At 41.1% G+C, this 19,141-nt stretch overlaps 1 protein-coding gene across 3 annotated transcripts in view; it reads left to right on the forward strand.

The window, feature by feature from the left end:
- Positions 1-19,141, forward strand: part of LOC124043472 (atrial natriuretic peptide receptor 1-like) — a 131,099-nt gene that overhangs the window by 33,591 nt on the left and 78,367 nt on the right. For all 3 annotated transcript variants that reach the window (XM_046362098.1, XM_046362099.1, XM_046362100.1), the window contains 2 exons: positions 4,810-4,923; positions 13,136-13,271. In XM_046362098.1, the coding sequence (XP_046218054.1) occupies positions 4,810-4,923; positions 13,136-13,271 (250 nt within the window). The remainder of the gene's footprint in view (positions 1-4,809; positions 4,924-13,135; positions 13,272-19,141) is intronic.

Here is a 19,141-nt window from a genome sequence, read left to right on the forward strand (position 1 = left end):
ATCAGTTTTGCACATCGAGAGACTGAACATTTTTCCCATTCCTCCTTGCAAAACAGCTCGAGCTCAGTGAGGTTGGATGGAGAGCATTTGTGAACAGCAGTTTTCAGTTCTTTCCACAGATTCTCGATTGGATTCAGGTCTGGACATGACAGCAGACAGAAACTTTTGTTGCCAACCTATTTTGCTACCTGACAACTTTACGGGGTTTCACTTTTAATTACCCCATATTTATTTTTTCCTCGACTTTTCCACTCCGGACCACGATCTGGTCGGGTCAGAGCAGGGCTTGACTTGGCCATTCTAACACCTGGATATGTTTATTTTTGAACCATTCCATTGTAGATTTTGCTTTATGTTTTGGATCATTGTCTTGTTGGAAGACCCAGTCTCAGGTCTTTTGCAGACTCCATCAGGTTTTCTTCCAGAATGGTCCTGTATTTGGCTCCATCCATCTTCCCATCAATTTTAACCATCTTCTCTGTCCCTGCTGAAGAAAAGCAGGCTAAAACCATGATGCTGCCACCACCATGTTTGACTGGGGATGGTGTGTTCAGGGTGATGAGCTGTGTTGCTTTTACGCCAAACATAACGTTTTGCATTGTTGCCAAAAAGTTCAATTTTGGTTTCATCTGACCAGAGCACCTTCTTTCACATGTTTGATGTGTCTCCCAGGTGGCTTGTGGCAAACTTTAAACAACACTTTTTATGGATATCAATAAGAAATGGCTTTCTTCTTGCCACTCTTCCATAAAGGCCAGATTTGTGCAATATACGACTGATTGTTGTCCTATGGACAGAGTCTCCCACCTCAGCTGTAGATCTCTGCAGTTCATCCAGAGTGATCATGGGCCTCTTGGCTGCATCTCTGATTAGTCTTCTCCTTTTATGAGCTGAAAGTTTAGAGGGACGGCCAGGTCTTGGTAGATTTTCAGTGGTCTGATACTCCTTCCAGTTCAATATTATCGCTTGCACAGTGCTCCTTGGGATGTTTAAAGCTTGGGAAATCTTTTTGTATCCAAATCCGGCTTTAAACTTCTTCACAACAGTATCTCGGACCTGCCTGGTGTGTTCCTTGTTCTTCATGATGCTCTCTGCGCTTTTAACAGACCTCTGAGACTATCACAGTGCAGGTGCATTTATACTGAGACTTGATTACACACAGGTGGATTGTAATTTATCATCATTAGTCATTTAGGTCAACATTGGATCATTCAGAGATCCTCACTGAACTTCTGGAGAGAGTTTGCTGCACTGAAAGTAAAGGGGCTGAATAATTTTGCACGCCCATATTACTCTGCTAGCCTGAAATATCAATAAATGGTTCTGGCAAAGCAGGGCTTGATTTCAGAGAAAGATTACATTTGTCCTAGTTCAAGGGGGCCTCTCTGAATGCGGTACATTTTTCAGTTTTTGATTTGTTAAAAAAGTTTGAAATATCCAATAAATGTCGTCCCACTTGTTGTTAATTCTTCACAAAAAAATACAGTTTTATATCTTTGTTTGAAGCCTGAAATGTGGCAAAAGGTTGCAAAGTTCAAGGGGGCCGAATACTTTCGCAAGGCACTGTACTGTACTCGATACCATCTACTGCATCTTGCCTATGTCGTTCTGTACCATCTCTCATTCATATATCTTTATGTGCATATTCTTTATCCCTTTACACTTGTGTGTATAAGGTCGTAGTTGTGGAATTGTTAGGTTAGATTACTCGTTGGTTATTACTGCATTGTCGGAACTAGAAGCACAAGCATTTCGCTATACTCGCATTAACATCTGCTAACCATGTGTATGTCACAAATACAATTTGATTTGATTTCCATCTACAATATAATAAGAGTGAACAAGAAAAATGAATAAAAATAGATTGGAAAATGTAAAGAAGGCAGCATATCATAAAGAATTATTAGAAAGCCTGATGAATTTACTGTGTTGATGACTCCTCTTTACCAAAAAAAACCTCAGTTTTCGTCTTTTGAGCTTCTAGTCAAAGCAGGACCTACTCAATGTAGTGAATGCTTTGAACATGTAAAAATACAGGAAAAAAGAGAAAAGGATGATGAGTCGGAGGTAGGGAAGGGAAACAGAGGGTTTGGTCCAATATCCACACTAGCATACCACTTAACCTCCTAGACTATTACATTTACATTTAAGTCATTTAGCAGACGCTCTTATCCAGAGCGACTTACAAATTGGTGCATTCACCTTATGACATCCAGTAGAACAGTCACTTTACAATAGTGCATCTAAATCTTAAAGGGGGGGGTGAGAAGGATTACTTATCCTATCCTAGGTATTCCTTAAAGAGGTGGGGTTTCAGGTGTCTCCGGAAGGTGGTGATTGACTCCGCTGTCCTGGTGTCGTGAGGGAGTTTGTTCCACCATTGGGGGGCCAGAGCAGCGAACAGTTTTGACTGGGCTGAGCGGGAACTGTACTTCCTCAGTGGTAGGGAGGCGAGCAGGCCAGAGGTGGATGAACGCAGTGCCCTTGTTTGGGTGTAGGGCCTGATCAGAGCCTGGAGGTACTGAGGTGCCGTTCCCCTCACAGCTCCGTAGGCAAGCACCATGGTCTTGTAGCGGATGCGAGCTTCAACTGGAAACCAGTGGAGAGAGCGGAGGAGCGGGGTGACGTGAGAGAACTTGGGAAGGTTGAACACCAGACGGGCTGCGGCGTTCTGGATGAGTTGTAGGGGTTTAATGGCACAGGCAGGGAGCCCAGCCAACAGCGAGTTGCAGTAATCCAGACGGGAGATGACAAGTGCCTGGATTAGGACCTGCGCCGCTTCCTGTGTGAGGCAGGGTCGTACTCTGCGGATGTTGTAGAGCATGAACCTACAGGAACGGGCCACCGCCTTGATGTTAGTTGAGAATGACAGGGTGTTGTTCAGGATCACGCCAAGGTTCTTAGCGCTCTGGGAGGAGGACACAATGGAGTTGTCAACCGTGATGGCGAGATCATGGAACGGGCAGTCCTTCCCGGGAGGAAGAGCAGCTCCGTCTTGCCGAGGAGTTCAGCTTGAGGTGGTGATCCGTCATCCACACTGATATGTCTGCCAGACATGCAGAGATGCGATTCGCCACCTGGTCATCAGAAGGGGGAAAGGAGAAGATTAATTGTGTGTCGTCTGCATAGCAATGATAGGAGAGACCATGTGAGGTTATGACAGAGCCAAGTGACTTGGTGTATAGCGAGAATAGGAGAGGGCCTAGAACAGAGCCCTGGGGGACACCAGTGGTGAGAGCGCGTGGTGAGGAGACAGATTCTCGCCACGCCACCTGGTAGGAGCGACCTGTCAGGTAGGACGCAATCCAAGCGTGGGCCGCGCCGGAGATGCCCAACTCGGAGAGGGTGGAGAGGAGGATCTGATGGTTCACAGTATCGAAGGCAGCCGATAGGTCTAGAAGGATGAGAGCAGAGGAGAGAGAGTTAGCTTTAGCAGTGCGGAGCGCCTCCGTGATACAGAGAAGAGCAGTCTCAGTTGAATGACTAGTCTTGAAACCTGACTGATTTGGATCAAGAAGGTCATTCAGAGAGAGATGGCGGGAGAGCTGGCCAAGGACGGCACGTTCAAGAGTTTTGGAGAGAAAAGAAAGAAGGGACTAGTGTCTAAGCCTCTAGACGGCGATACGTACTAACTTATGGAATTGTTTTACGATGGTAATTTGCCTACCCAGACTCCTTGCTCTGGCTAAACGCTACGCCACACCCACAGACGTTAGTTTCTTTTCCTCGATAACTTCCTAACGATTTCTAGATTGAAAACACATTCTCGTCCCAAAAACCGATGGGTTGGGCCAACTATATTGATTTGGGGACAGGTCGAAACACACAAACATTTATGGACATTTAGCTAGCTTGCTCTTGCTAGCTAATTTGTCCTGGAAAATAAACATTTGGTTGTTATTTTACCTGAAATGCATATAGTCCTTTTTTGTTGTTGCTGGATCTTTGTTGAATTTTGACCCATGTCGAGTCACACAAACAATGTTCTAGTTTGTTTTTCTCCTTGTTCATTCTTCTTTTTTGTTCATTCAAAATTTTCTTTGGATTTTTACAATTTAAAATAACTGTCAGCAGCAATGAAAGAAGTTCATAAGATGTCAGGAAGGACACAAGATCAGTTGGATAACAAAACAGGCCCTCTATCGTGTAGGAACTACCTTTATGTGCCATCATGAGACAAATACAACATTTGGAGTGAATCTGACTATGGTTCACGAAGAGAAAATTCTTTTGAGAATTAGCATTACATATGCAAAGAATGAGTTGCTAATAGTTTGCTTGTTTTTCAAGATGGCAATACCAAATTCAGTGTGGTTTTTGAAGTATTTGTAGCATATTTTAGCATATGTACTAATATGCATCTACTAGAATAGTGTGGCCATCAACGTTATTTTTACAATCTCCTTAGGGACAATTGTGATGAGTTCAAAGACTACATTTGGAGTGAATCTGACTTTTAGTCCATGAGAGGATTTTTACATAATCAAAAGTGAATTGTTAATAGTTTCCTTATTTTTAAAGATATCAATGCCAAACATGGTTCATCATGGTAATGTCTTTGACGGTCCTAAAAAGTTGATTTACAAAGGAGTGGATTTACAAAGGATTTAAATGGACATGTAAAATCTGATTTCCTCTCATAACCAATCCCATCAAACTAGGTTAAGAGATTTACCATGGTCATACATACTGAATTTGGTATTATTTCAAAGATTTTTAAAAAGTTCCAAGATGGAGGAAAGTCTGTCCTGATGGACCTTATTTGTTATTGCGTTTTTCTGACTGGTTGTCATTCATTTTTCTTGACAGAGTGTGAAGATCCTGACCTACAAAGAGCCGCAGAACCCAGAGTACCTGGAGTTTGTGTCCAACCTGAAGACGGACGCATTGAACATGTTCAACTTCACCGTAGAAGACTCGCTGGTAAGTGGGGATGGCTGATTGGTTGCTTGACTGGTTTGTTGGTTGATTGACATGCATTGGGAGGTCAGAATAGAAAGCAGGCAGAAATAAGTCAGTAAGAGTGGTAGAGACAAAAAAATCTTACTCAACAGGATGAACACTCAAGAAAATCCAACTTTGAAAAGCATTGTACCTATTTCAAACCCACAGGCAGAATGAAATAGACAAAAAGTATTCATTATTTTTTAGTTTTTTTTCTCACCTTTATTTCACCAGGTAGGCTAGTTGAGAACAAGTTCTCATTTGCAACTGCGACCTGGCCAAGATGAAGCAAAGCAGTTTGACACATACAACAACAGAGTTACACATGGAATAAACAAACATACAGTCAATAATACAGTAGAAAAAGTCTATATACAGTGTGTGCAAATGAGGTAGGATAAGAGAGGTAAGGCAATAAATAGGCCGTTGCGGCGAAGTAAGTACAATATAGCAATTAAACACTGGAATGGTAGAATGTGCAGAAGATGAATGTGCAAGTAGAGATACTGGGGTGAAAAGGAGCACGATAAATAAATACAGCATGGGGATGAGGTATATTGGATGGGCTATTTACAGATGAGCTATGTGCAGTGATCTGTGAGCTGCTCTGACAGCTGGTGCTTAAAGCTAGTGAGGGAGATATGAGTCTCCAGCTTCAGAGATTTTTTGCAGTTCGTTCCAGTCATTGGCAGCAGAGAACTGGAAGGAGAGGCGGCCAAAAGAAGAATTGGCTTTGGGGGTGACCAGTGAGATATACCTGCTGGAGCGTGTGCTACGTGTGGGTGCTGCTATGTTGACCAGTGAGCTGAGATAAGGAGTGGCTTTACCTAGCAGAGACTTGTAGATGACCTGGAGCCAAATCAAATCAAATCAAATTTATCAAATCAAATTTCAAATTCAAATCAAATTTGATTTGGAGCCAGTGGGTTTGGCGGCGAGTATGAAGCGAGGGCCAGCCAACGAGAGCATACAGGTCGCAGTGGTGGGTAGTATATGGGGCTTTGGTGACAAAATGGATGGCACTGTGGTAGACTGCATCCAATTTGTTGAGTAGAGTGTTGGAGGCTATTTTGTAAATGACATCGGTGAAGTCGAGGATCGGTAGGATGGTCAGTTTTATGAGGGTATGTTTGGCAGCATGAATGAAGGATGCTTTGTTGTGGAATAGTAAGCCGTCTATTTCTCAGGACCAGATGCTAGAATATGGCATATAAAATATGCATATAATTGACAGCTTAGGATAGAAAACACTCTAAAGTTTCCAAAACTGTAAAAATATTGTCTGTGAGTATAACAGAACTGATATTGCAGGTGAAATCCTGAGAAAAATCCAATCAGGTGACTCTTATTTTGAAACCTCTCTTTCTAGGCATCCCTATTGCCCAATGAAAGGGATATCCACCAGATTCCTTTTTTTATATTATTTTTTTATTTGAATTTTTACCCCTTTTTCTCCCCAATTTCGTGGTATCCAAGTGTTGTAGTAGCTACTATCTTGTCTCATCGCTACAACTCCCGTACGGGCTCGGGAGAGACAAAGGTTGAAAGTCATGCGTCCTCCAATACACAACCCAACCAGCCGCACTGCTTCTTAACACAGCGCACATCCAACCCGGAAGCCAGCCACACCAATGTGCCGGAGGAAACACTGTGTACCTGGCAACCTTGCCCTCCCTAACCCGGACGACGCTAGGCCAATTGTGCGTCGCCCCGCGGACCTCCCGGTCGCGGCCGGTTACGACAGAGTCTGGGCGTGAACCCAGAGTCTCTGATGGCACAGTTGGCGCTGCAGTACAGCGCCACCCGGGAGGCACCAGATTCCTTTTTCTATGGCTTCCCTAAGGTGTCTACAGCCTTTATGTTTCAGGCCTTTATGTTGAAGAATGAGCGTAAACGACTACATTGCGTGAGTGGCCAACTGAGGGCTCTCAGAGTGATTCTTGCGTAAAAGACAGAGGTAGTCATTTTTCCTCTCGCTCCTACTGAAAAGCCAATTGTCCTGGTTGATATATTATCGAATAGATATTTGAAAAACACCTTGAGGATTGATTATAAAAAACGTTTGCCATGTTTCTGTCGATAATATGGACATAATTTGGATTTATTTTTTTGCGTTGTGACTGCTATTTCCAGTGGATTTCTCAACACAACGTGACCAACAAAAGGAGGTATTTTGGGTATAAAAATAATCTTTATGGAACAAAAGGAACATTTGCTGTCTAACTGGGAGTCTCGTCAGTGAAAACATCCAAAAATAATCAAAGGTAAACGGTTAATTGGATTGCTTTTCTGATTTGTGACCAAGCTTCCTGCTGCTAGCTGGACATAATGCTATGCTAGGCTATCGATAAACGTACACAAACACTTGTCTTGCTTTGGCTGTAAAGCATAATTTCAAAATCTGAGATGACAGGGTGATTAATAAAAGACTAAGCTGTGTTTCACTATATTTCACTTGTGATTTCATGAATATGAATATTTTCTAGTAATATTTTTTGACCGTTGCGCTATGCTAATTAGTGTAGTTGATGACAATTCTCCCGGATACGGGATGGGTAGTTCCAAGAGGTTTTAAGAGCCGTTGGAAGCCATGGAAGGAGAGTTGAAGCTCATCTGGAGGTTAGTTAACACAGTGTATTAAGAAGGGCTTGAGATATACAGAATGGTGTTGTCTGCGTAGAGGTGGATCAAAGAATCACCATCAGCAAGAGCGACATCATTGATGTATACAGAGAAGAGAGTCGACCCGAGGATTGAACCCTGTGGCACACCCATAGAGACTGCCAGGGATGGGCAACCCCCTTTTGTAGGCCCGCTGACCAATAAAAAAAATCAAACCAAAGAATATTTTGGAACTCAGTCCTGGCCTCAACTTACTGTTGAGAGTTATAACAATATAATACAATAAAAGCTTAGAATAATAAAAGGTGCAATTTAAAAATTTGGTTGTGCATCAGCAGTCACTCAATTATCCCATGTCAGCAAATCATTTTTTAGATTGATACGGTAGTCTAGCGGCCAGCTATCTAAACGTGTAGTAATCATGGTCAAATCCCCAACCGGGGTCGGGCCAATTGATCATCAGTTATCATATTAAAAACAGCTAAATCTTTCCCTCAGCCGCATGGCAAAATGTGTAGAATTTCAGGAAATTAATTTAACATTTTTTGTTTTAGTCTAAGCTGTCATGAAGGGGATCGCTAAAATGTATTGCTCGCAAGGTGGGTAACTGGCTCACTGTTACCGATGTGGGCCCAAACTGTACCACCTCTACCTGCCTTCACAATGCATGACCTTTCAAAGGCTGCTGGGACCAAGAGAGGACATCCAAGAGGCTGTAGAATTTTCATGATTTCCCCTCAGTGCTAATGGATCTCATGGTAAAAAAACGTAGGTAGGTTTATTCTTCACCAATACAGATGTTCTGCAATGGGATGTGTGCAACACTAGTTCTTAAATGGTATTTGAATGGCAACCGTAGATATGGAATATTGTCATTTGATGCACCATTTTCAACGATTTAATAATGTCCTATGAGGAGTGGACGGAAAATTGTACGATATACTACTATAGTAATTCCTCATTGTCCCCACTACAGATCCTTGGGTTGTCCCATTCCATCAACAGGGTTTACTGGATAAATGTTGCTTGTATGAGTTATTCAGGGCAGAGCATGTCAGTTAAGCTTCTGGTGACATAAATGGGGTGGTTAAGACTCTGGCCCCTCGTATATCAAAAAACACCTTCACAATTTCCTCTTTTTTTTCTCCTCTCCCAATCTTTCTCTTTATTTAGATAGTTTTGCTCTCTCTGTCTCTCTCCCTCTCTCTCTCTCTCTCGCTCCTGTTCTAAAACCAGCTGTAATTATTTATATAAAGGTGAAGATTGGAGTCTATGCTTTGAATCTACACCCTTAGAAAAAAACAAATGTTTTTGGGGGTTGAACCCTTTGAAGAACCTACCTGGAACCAAAAAGCGTCCTCCTATGTGGACAGCTGAAGAACCCTTTTTGTGTAGAGAATTAACTTTCTGGTGTTTTGCCTTCTGGCTCTGGCTGGATTTGCTAGTATAGAATTACCTTAATTACATTTACATTTACATTTAAGTCATTTAGCAGACGCAATTATCAAACTGTAAGTATAGGTGTTGCATTTAAATTCCACTATTTTAAAGTCCGTCAGTGATCGCTGTGGGACATCTAGAAATGGTAATTTCCTTGCACTTGGTTTGCACAATCCCTAAGTATGAATGTCAAGTAAAATGACAACTTAATTAGACTGTTGTCTGGCAACCGATTTAGATGTTCCACTTAAATGCTAAATTCTGCATGTTGGGACATGCAGTTCTGGTAACCATTGCTATAATAAATGGTTAGCTATGCATTCATAAAAAATAAAAAATGTTATTTTTGGCTATGCTAAAATAGTATAGGTTATAGAACCGATAACAAGCTCACAATGTGATATACTGTACAGAAGCATCTTGCAGAAATTAAAATAGGCTGAATGCCAGTGGCTTACTGCTTTTTCTGTCTCTGAGAATCCTGGTGTTGAAACATACAGTAGTAGCATTCATGAATCTCATGCGTCACCCTGTTTTCTAAGTGGATTATTGGGCTTGCTAGAGTGTATATTTTCCACACAAACCTGGCTTTCGATGGATGAAGTTATGCCACAGGTCTTTTTACACTGCAAACAGGGATTTATCTGTCGAATAGAGCATATTGAGTTACATATCTCCCCTTGGGAAGATTCTGGGGATCTTTTTGGTGTGTGGCATCATGTGGTTTATGGAAAATAACAAACTGTTGCTTTATAGCCACTGCTGGGTTCAATGTCAGTGAGCTAAGGTTGTTGGAAAGTCTCTCACAGAATCTCATAAGCATGGTGGAGCTGACCTAAATTCAAGTGATAGGGGCTGTGTGTCACACTCCAGTGTCTCTAGTCTCAGCCCAATCAATGGCCCCTCAGTTAGGAAGCTAGCGAGCTGGTCACTAATTAGCCCAGCGGCAGTCCAGGAAAGGTAGAAAGTTACGCTTCCCCTCTCATTTGGCACTTAGGAAAACTTGATGATCTCCTAATTTCCATAGCAACACAGATCCAATGTAGAAATGGCAGCCATTATTGCACAGTATACTTGAGCAGCCCTGCTTATTACACTAGGAGACGGGCTAAAGTTCAGGCTAAACATCTGTGTGGATTTGTCAGCTCGTGAAAGCAGTTCCATGCATCTTTATTGCATTTGTGTGGTAGACATAGTAAGTTCCACCTAAATACACAAATGAAAATGTCTCTGAACATTTAGTAAATTACACGGTTTGTGCAAGACATTAAATGTGTGAAACCATGTCAAGGTATATAAATGATGTTATTATGTTTGAGTTGTGGGTGGTAATAGAGTGAGGTGTAGGGGGAGTGTGGGTGTAGAGAGCTGCCTGGCTAAAATTCAGGGCTTTCCTCTGAAAGAGAGCTTAAATTGGTACTCAACGTCCCTAGGTGGTGCCTTCCAAAGTGCTGAACGAGCGATGTGGAGGGCAGGCGCTCCACCTTTATTAGAGCCAACAAGGGATGGAGTGTGGGGAATGTTGTTCGCTCAGGGGCCAGCTCATGTACCTGTGTCTCTGTGTCTGCCTTCCTGTTAAAGGTCCAATGCAGCCATTTTTATCTCAATATCAAATCCTTTCTGGATAAAATTAAATACCTAACTGTGATTGTTTTCAATTAAAATGGTAAAAATAATAGCTTCTTAGCAAGAGCAATTTTTCAAGCAAGAATTTTACTAGGACTGTCTGGGAGTGGCCTGCAAACTAGCTGTTATTGGCAGAGCAGAGAGGTTTGGAACTCTTTCTTATTGGTCTATTTCCCAATTTACAGTGATGTCACCAGACAGGCCAAAACTCCATCCCACCAAACAGCTCCTACACTAAAAGGGCATTATCATAATTTTCACAATTTCAAAGTATTATTCCAACTTCATAGTGTGGAAGACTATATAAAGCACAGAGAAATCACATATTTTGACTGCACTGGGCCTTTAAGCCACATTTATGGTAGAAAGGTGGCGTCCTGGTGAGTCACAGACGCAATTCTGTGCGACTCCACTGTGGCCAACACCTACTTAATTTTGTCTGCTTTGCCGTCACATCGGTCTGCGACTCACCAGGACGAAACTTGCCTTTTTGAACATAAATGTGGCGTTTGTCTGTCTGTCAGTCTGTCCTTCCTTCTGTCTTTTGCCAGTGAACAGCTCTCTCCACAAACCAAGCTTTATTTTTCTGTCTTCTGTGTGTCTGTACTGGGCTTGAATCAGTCCACCTGGCCAATGTTTTTGACATAGTAAAGTCTTTCAGCCGCCCAACACTTTAAATGCCCATATTGGAAGTTTATTTCTCTCACCCCTACAACTACTTCTGCATGCTTTGGAGATTCATTATAGACTCATAGTTTCATTATTAAATTCCTTCATATCTTCATCTCTTGTTACCTGTGGGCGACAGCATCTGTCAAAAATACCTAACACAGCATGAGTCACTAAAATCCAATCACTACTGTACTTACTGATAATACACACTGAATCCCACAACGTGTACAGAGTAAAAGGTCAATTTAAATAGAAACAGACAGAGAAGAGAACTGGCTAAATACGCATAATGTTTGTTTATATTAAGCTTATGTTTGGTTAATGTATGAAGGAACAGTTGGTTGGTTGGATGGGTGAGTGGGTGTATAGTTTGTCGGCAATGTTTCAGCTAACATTGCTTGGATTTGAAGGTTTGCTGGTGGACGGGTGGGAGGATGGATGGCCGGACGACAGGTAGCCTAGTGGTTAGAGCGTTGGACTAGTAACCGAAAGGTTGCGAGATCAAATCCCTGAGCTGACAAAGTAAAAATCTGTCATTCTGCTCCTGTACACTGTTCCTAGGCTGACATTGTAAATAAGAATTTGTTCTTAACTGACTTGCCTAGTTAAATAAAGGTAGAATAAATGGACATACAGTCAAGTCCAGAATTATTGGCACCCTTGATGAAGATGAATAAAAAGACTGAGTAAAATAAATAATACAAATATTGAGAGATGTATTGTATCCTCCCAAAACATTTTTATTTTAAACTAATACAATTGCTCAGAGAAAGGTCCTGGGACTCTTCTTGTGGTCAATGGCATCATGAACCTTACCCAGTACCTGGACATTTTAGCCTCTGCCTGAGGGCTGAACATTGAAGGCAAGTGGATCTTCCAGCAAGACAATAACACATACAAATCCACAAATAAATGGTTAATTGGCCAGAAAATCAACATTTTGCAATGGGCATGTCAGTCTCCCGACTTGATCTGAAAAGATTGTGGAGGAATGGTCTAAGATCCCTCCCAAAGTGTTGCAGTCTTATAAAACATTTTAGAAAAAGTCTCAGTGCCATTGTTGTCGCAAGGTGAGGGATTGAAAGGTATTGAAAACAGGGGTGCCAATACCCCTATCTTTTTAAGATAAAGAATTATTACTTGTTAAACAAAATCTCTTTCATCTTTTATCAAGGGTGCCAATAATTCTGGACCTGACTGTAGATGGCTTGAATTATGATTCAGTGAAAGAGACGAAGCTACTCCGAGGATATTCCAGTGGACTGTGCCATTTACAGCATCGTCAAGGTTCATTTACAGGGCTTCTCCAGCTGTCCCAAGTCCGCAGTGGGAGGTTAGACATATTTCTAACCACAGGGGAATAGGCTCTATTTCTCCATGTCTGAGTGATGTGGAGATATGGCCAGTTTTGGCACAAGTGTAAATCCAAGCTCCTAGTCTGGGCTCTACTTTTGAGCCTGTGTTAGGCATTCTATAATAGTTCATATTTATAGTTACACAGTTGCATTCGGGGCCAGTAAATAATCCCTATGTCAGCGTGAACTCTTTCAAGGGCTATTCAAGACACACAGTCGTGCTTACAAACACTGAGTAACATACAGGCTTGACTCTGGCTCACGCACACACACCCTTACACGCACAAATAAACACACTTGTTATGGATAGTCTCAGACGTGAGATGTGTGTCAGAGAGGTACAGGACTAAAAAGTGAATGACAAGATAGACAGGTGGAAAAGTAACAATAAACAGATGAAGAGGAGAGAACAACAGATGGTATGAGAGTGGATATAACAAGATTTGATGACGGTCCTCCTCCCTCCATCTTTCTAGACAAACCTGATAGCAGGAGGCTTCTATGACGGGGTAATGCTTTACTCTCAGGCCCTGAACGAGACCATAGCCGAGGGAGGGGGCCGGCCGCGAGGGGACATCGTCACCAAGAGGATGTGGAACCGCACGTACCATGGTGAGTCAATGCAGATACACACACACACAAACAATGCCGGTATCAATACAATATTCCCAAACTTATTTTGCGGTAGTGCCATACCATCCATTTGAAATTATATGGTTGTTTTTGGTAAGATCACTATTTAGCTCACTTTAAGGCCTGTGCGTTGGACAGAAAATGTCACCCATCATCTGTACACTTTTGGGGGAAAAAAGGTGCTATCGAGAACCTGAAGAGTTCTAGCTGGAACCAAAAAGGGTTCTCCTATGGGGACAGCCGAAGAACCCTTTTGGAGTGTACATATAGCTTACACAATGAGATAGATGCCACAATATGCTGTACAAAATATTACAATAACAATTCCACATAAAAAATACTATGGTATAAATATTATAGTATTCACTGTAGTGTTTTTGAGAACTTTACTGTAGTATTCACTGTAGTATTCACTGTAGTATACTGTAGCATTTATAGTTAACTATAGTATAAATAATGTAGTAAAATAAAACTGTAGTATATACTATATTATAAACTGGGTGATTCGAGTCCTGAATGCTGATTGGCTGACAGCTGTGTTATATAATGGCAATAAGGCACTTCGGGGGTTTGTGGTATATGGCCAATATACAACGGCTAAGGGCTGTATCCAGGCACTCCGCATTGGCCATACACCACACCCACTCAGGCCTTATTGCTTAAGTAATTAATGTAGTGTTTTTGCAGATTGTAGTATACTGCAGACTGTAGTATATAACGTAGTTTTTGCAGACTAGTATACTGTAGTGTTTGCAGACATTTAATCTATTATTTACCATAGTGTTAATGTCTTTGACTTATAAATGGAGTCATTCTCCTTTTATTTTACTAGGCAAGTCAGTTAAGAACAAATTCTTATTTACAATGACAGCCTAGGAACAGTTGGTTATCTGCCTTATTCAGGGGCAGAACAACACGTTTTTTCCTTGGGGATTCGATCTAGCAACCTTTCGGTTACTGGCCCTACTCTCTAACCACCTGCTTCCCCAAATTCCTCCTTGAAGAATTAGTTTTATTATTATTATTTTAATTGAACCTTTATTTAACTAGGCAAGTCAGTTAAGAACACATTCTTATTTACAATGATGGCCTACCAAAAGGCCTCCTGTGGAGATGGAGGTTGGGATTAAACATTTTAAATAAAATAAAAATATAGGACAAAACACACATTACGACAAGAGACACCACAACACTACATAAAGAGAGAACTAAGACAACACAGCATGGTAGCAAACATAATGGAGGAATAATAAAATAGCACATTGTCCATAACCTGTCAATCAAATCAATCAAAATCCAATAAAATTGAATGTTATTGGGTCACATGATTCGTAGAAAACAAGTGTAGACTAACAGTGAAATGCTTACCTATGGGCCCTTCCCAACAACACAGAGAAAAAGAGAAATAATATCACAAGGAATAAATAGACAAGGAGTAACGATAACTTGGCTATGTACACGGGGTACCAGTACCGAGTTGACGTGCAGGCTTGCGAGGTAATTGAGGTAGATGCAGAATTTACAGTGCCGTCAAAGTATTCACACCCCTTGACTTTTTCCACATCGTGTTGCGTTATAGCCTACTTTTTTTTTAGTCACTGGCCTACTCACAATACCCCATAATGTCAAAGTGGAATGATATTATTAGAAATGTTTAAACATTTATAAAAAATGAAAAGCAGAAATGTCTTTGAGTCAATAAGTATTCAACCCCTTTGTTATGGCAAGTCGAAATAATTTCAGAAGTAAAACGTTTGCTTAACCATTTGCATGCTCACTCTGCAATAATAGTGTTTAACATAATTATTTTATAACTACCTCATCTCTTGTACGCCACACATACAATTATCTCTAAGGTCCCTTAGTCGAGCAGTGAATTTCAAACATCGATTCAGCTACAATGACCAGGGAGGTTTTCCAATGCCTTGCAAAGGATGGCACCTATTGGTAGATGGGTAAAAGAAAAAGCAGAACTATTCCAAAACATTCATTCTGTTTTCAACAAGGCACTAAAGTAATACAGCAGATGTAATTCATTTTTTGTCCTGAATACAAAGTGCTCTTTGTTGTATTAGATTTGCATCCCTAACATTACTGAGTACCACTCTCCATATTTTCAAGCATAGTGGTGGCTGCATCATGTTATGGGTATGCTTGTAATCGTTTCCGAATAAAAAGTTAATGTCACAGGAAAAATCCTATAAGAAAACCTGGTTCAGTCTGCTTTCCACCAGACACTGGGTGATGAATTCACCTTTCAGCAGGACAATAACCTAAAATACAAGGCCAACTCTACACTGGAGTTGCTTACCAAGAAGACAGGGAATGTTCGTGAGTGGCCGAGTTACAGTTTTGACTTAAATCTACTTTAAAATCTGTGTCGGTGTCTAATAATGATCAACAACCAATTTGACGAAGTTTGAAGAATTTTGAAAGGAATAATGGGTAAATGTTGCACAATCCGTTCCCTGAAAGTGGCAGCTCTAGCCTTTATTACAGTGCGAATGGTACCTGTATTTTGTGGCTTCTGGTTGGGATATGTACATATCAAGGTTTCCCTTAGGAAAATGTGGCACCGGACAGCATTACCGGGAAGATTTAAAGTAGGGTGTCCACCCACTGTGCTCAAAATGACAGAAATTACATTTAAATTATGGTAATGCATCTTAACAGAACATGCAACTAATGTAATGAAGCAGTCAATAAAAAGTCATTTTCAAACATTTGCCAAAATGCAATTCACAGGAAAAGACCCGTTCTAAACAGCACACCTGATGGCGGTTCCATATGTGACAGATGAAAATCTCTTCTAGAAACTTAGAAAGAGGGGTAATCTAAAAATTCAACAACTAGGATGGATTGCTAATACGACTAGGATTGTGCCTTTGGCTTCATGGAAAACTAAATAAAGTTGATATGAAAATCAATAGAACAGGAGAGAGAAACCATAGCGGATCCAATAGGGAAGTAAACGGAAATCAATTTGCCAAAATGAAATTATTACTCCTGTCTTTACAGAAATAAATAAAATAATTCAAAATACTTCACCAGAAAGCATGACTTAGCCAAAGAGGAAATGAGGATCATAAGCTTTAAAAAAATAAATATCAGTGGATTGTTTCAAATCCCAAGCTCATAGGCCTATGCCTATGTTGAAAGCCCGCAATTTGGGCAGTGTGCGTGACGATAGGCCTAGCTGATTACTGAGTGGTGGCTGTCAGTGAAAAGCATCTAAAATATGTGTGAAGATAATGTGTCTTGAGTATAATTTTAAATGTTGAGACAAGAAGGGAGGGATGTGTGGCGAAGATGCAGTGCATCTCAAAAGTATTCAGACCCCTTGACTTTTTGTTACGTTACAGCCTTACTCTAAAATATATATATATTTTTTATCCCTCATAAATCTATACGCAATACCCCATAATGACAAAGCAAAAACTAGGTTTCAGAAATTTTAGCTAAAGTATTAAAAAATGGAAATATCACATTTACACAAGTATTCAGAACCTTTACTCAGTACTTTGTTGAAGTACCTTTGACAGCAATTACTTCCTCGAGTTTTCTTGGGTATGACACTATAATCTTGGTGCACCTGTAATTGGGGAGTTCCTCCCATTCTTCTCTGCAGATCCTCTCAAGCTCTGTCAGGTTGGATTTGGAGCGTCACTGCACAGCTATTATCGGTCTTTCCAGAGATGTCCGATAGGGTTCAAGTCTGGGCTCTGGCTGGGCCACTCAAAGACATTCAGAGACTTGTCCCGAAGCCACTCATGCGTTGTCTTGGCTATGTGCTTATGATCATTGTCCTGTTGGAAGGTGAACCTTCGCCTCAGTCTGAGGTCCTGTGTGCTCTGGAGCAGGTTTTCATCAAGGATCTCTCTGTACTTTCGATCCTTACTAGCCTCCCAGTCCCTGCCGCTGAAAAACATCCCCACAGCATGATGCTGCCACCACCATGCTTCACCTTAGAGATGGTGCCAGGTTTCCTCCAGACATGACGCTTGGCATTCAGGCCAAAGAGTTCAATCTTCTTTTCATCAGACCAGAGAATCTTGTTTTTCATGGTCTGACAGTCCTTTAGGTGCCCTCTGTAAAACTCCAAGCGGGCTGTCATGTGCCTTTTACTGAGGAGTGGCTTCCGTCTGGCAACTCTACCATAAAGACCTGATTGGTGGAGTGCTGAAGAGATGGTTGTCCTGTTGGAAGGTTCTCCCACCTCCACAGAGGAACTCTGGAGCTCTGTCAGAGTGACTATCAGGTTCTTTGTCAACTTCCTGACCTAGGCCCTTCTCCCCTGACTGCTCTGTTTGGCCGAGCGGTCATCTCTAGGAAGGTGGTTCCAAACTTATTCCATTTATGAATGATGGAGGTCACTGTGTTCATGAGAACCTCCAATATTTTTTGGTACCCTTCCCCAGATCTGTGCCTCGACACAATCCTGGCTCTTGAGGTCTATGGACAATTCCTGAGACCTCATTGTTTGGTTTTTGCTCTGACATGCACTGTCAACCGTGGGACCTTATATAGACAGGTGTGTGCCTTTCTAAATCATGTCCAATCAATTTTATAGCAAAGGGTATGAATACTTATGTAAATAAGATATATCTGTTTTTTATTTGTAATACGTTTGCTAAAAAATCTAAAAACCTGTTTTTGCTTTGTCATTATGGGGTATTGTGTGTAGATTGATGAAGATTTTTATTTATTTAATCCATTTTAGAATAAGCCAAAATGTGGAAAAAGTAAAGGGGTTTTAATACTTTGCAAATGCACTGTATAGGCAAATCTCTCTCCAGAATGTCTCAGCTGTCCCCCGCCAATTCTTGCGCATTCATTGTTCCATTGTGTGAATTATTTTCCCATTGTTTTTTGTTTTCAATCAATTCCCCATTACATATGTGACCAGTAGTCAATGTACCCTTAATCCCTGTCATTCGGTTACATCAATTTCTGTTAATGCATGTATTAATCGGTCATTTACTGTTCTCATTCTCGGAGTGGAAACGTTGTTACAACCTGCTACCCTTGTGAGAAACAAGTTTTGAATTATTTCATAACCAACATATATGAGATTTCTACATTTTTTCCATTGTCATTTGTTTGGAGTGCACCATATGAGCATGTGTCTGGTTTCTCCTTCCTGATAATGTTTAGTAACTTAGAAATGTAGGAAAGTGTTGTTGTTGTTTTTTACATCCATTACGAATGATAATAGTTTAACCCTATAAGTTCCTCACAGTAAGCTATTTGAAAAAATCTTTCCAACAATCTCCACCTCGATAATCACCAATCCTCAGAGTGAAAGAGACATGGATGTTAAAGGCCTAGTGCTGCATTTGGCCTATAGGCTATGAGTTCCATGCACTCATTTCTTTAGCTGCCAATGGATCACGATGTATCAATGTGTCCATGTGGCAGAGACCGAAATGCATATGTGAAAATCATAACTGGCATGCCGAATGGTAGAAATGGCAGGCAGGTATTCTAGCGGTTAAGAGCGTTGGGCCAGTAACCAAAAGTTTGCTGGCTTGAATCCACGAGCTGACTAGGTGAAAAATCTGTCCATGTGCCCTTGAGCAAGGCACTTATTGCTCCTGTAAGTCGATCTGGATAAGCGCATCTGCTAAATGATGTAAATGTAGGATGAATTGTAAGCTTGAAAGTCTTTATAAAATAATTGCCTCCACGTCCATGGTCAGATTTAGCCTAAAAGCTACTTTGAAGTAAGATGATCCATTATTTGAACCCTGAATATTATTATGTTTTCAAAATGCATACTGCCTCCAGCTCACATTGTAAAGTGGTCGGTGACACACTGATAGCTTGTTGCCTGCGCTTAATTGGTGAAT

This window comes from Oncorhynchus gorbuscha, linkage group LG09 (genome assembly GCF_021184085.1).
Source record: "Oncorhynchus gorbuscha isolate QuinsamMale2020 ecotype Even-year linkage group LG09, OgorEven_v1.0, whole genome shotgun sequence".
In the NCBI taxonomy this organism is placed as follows: Eukaryota; Metazoa; Chordata; class Actinopteri; order Salmoniformes; family Salmonidae; genus Oncorhynchus; species Oncorhynchus gorbuscha.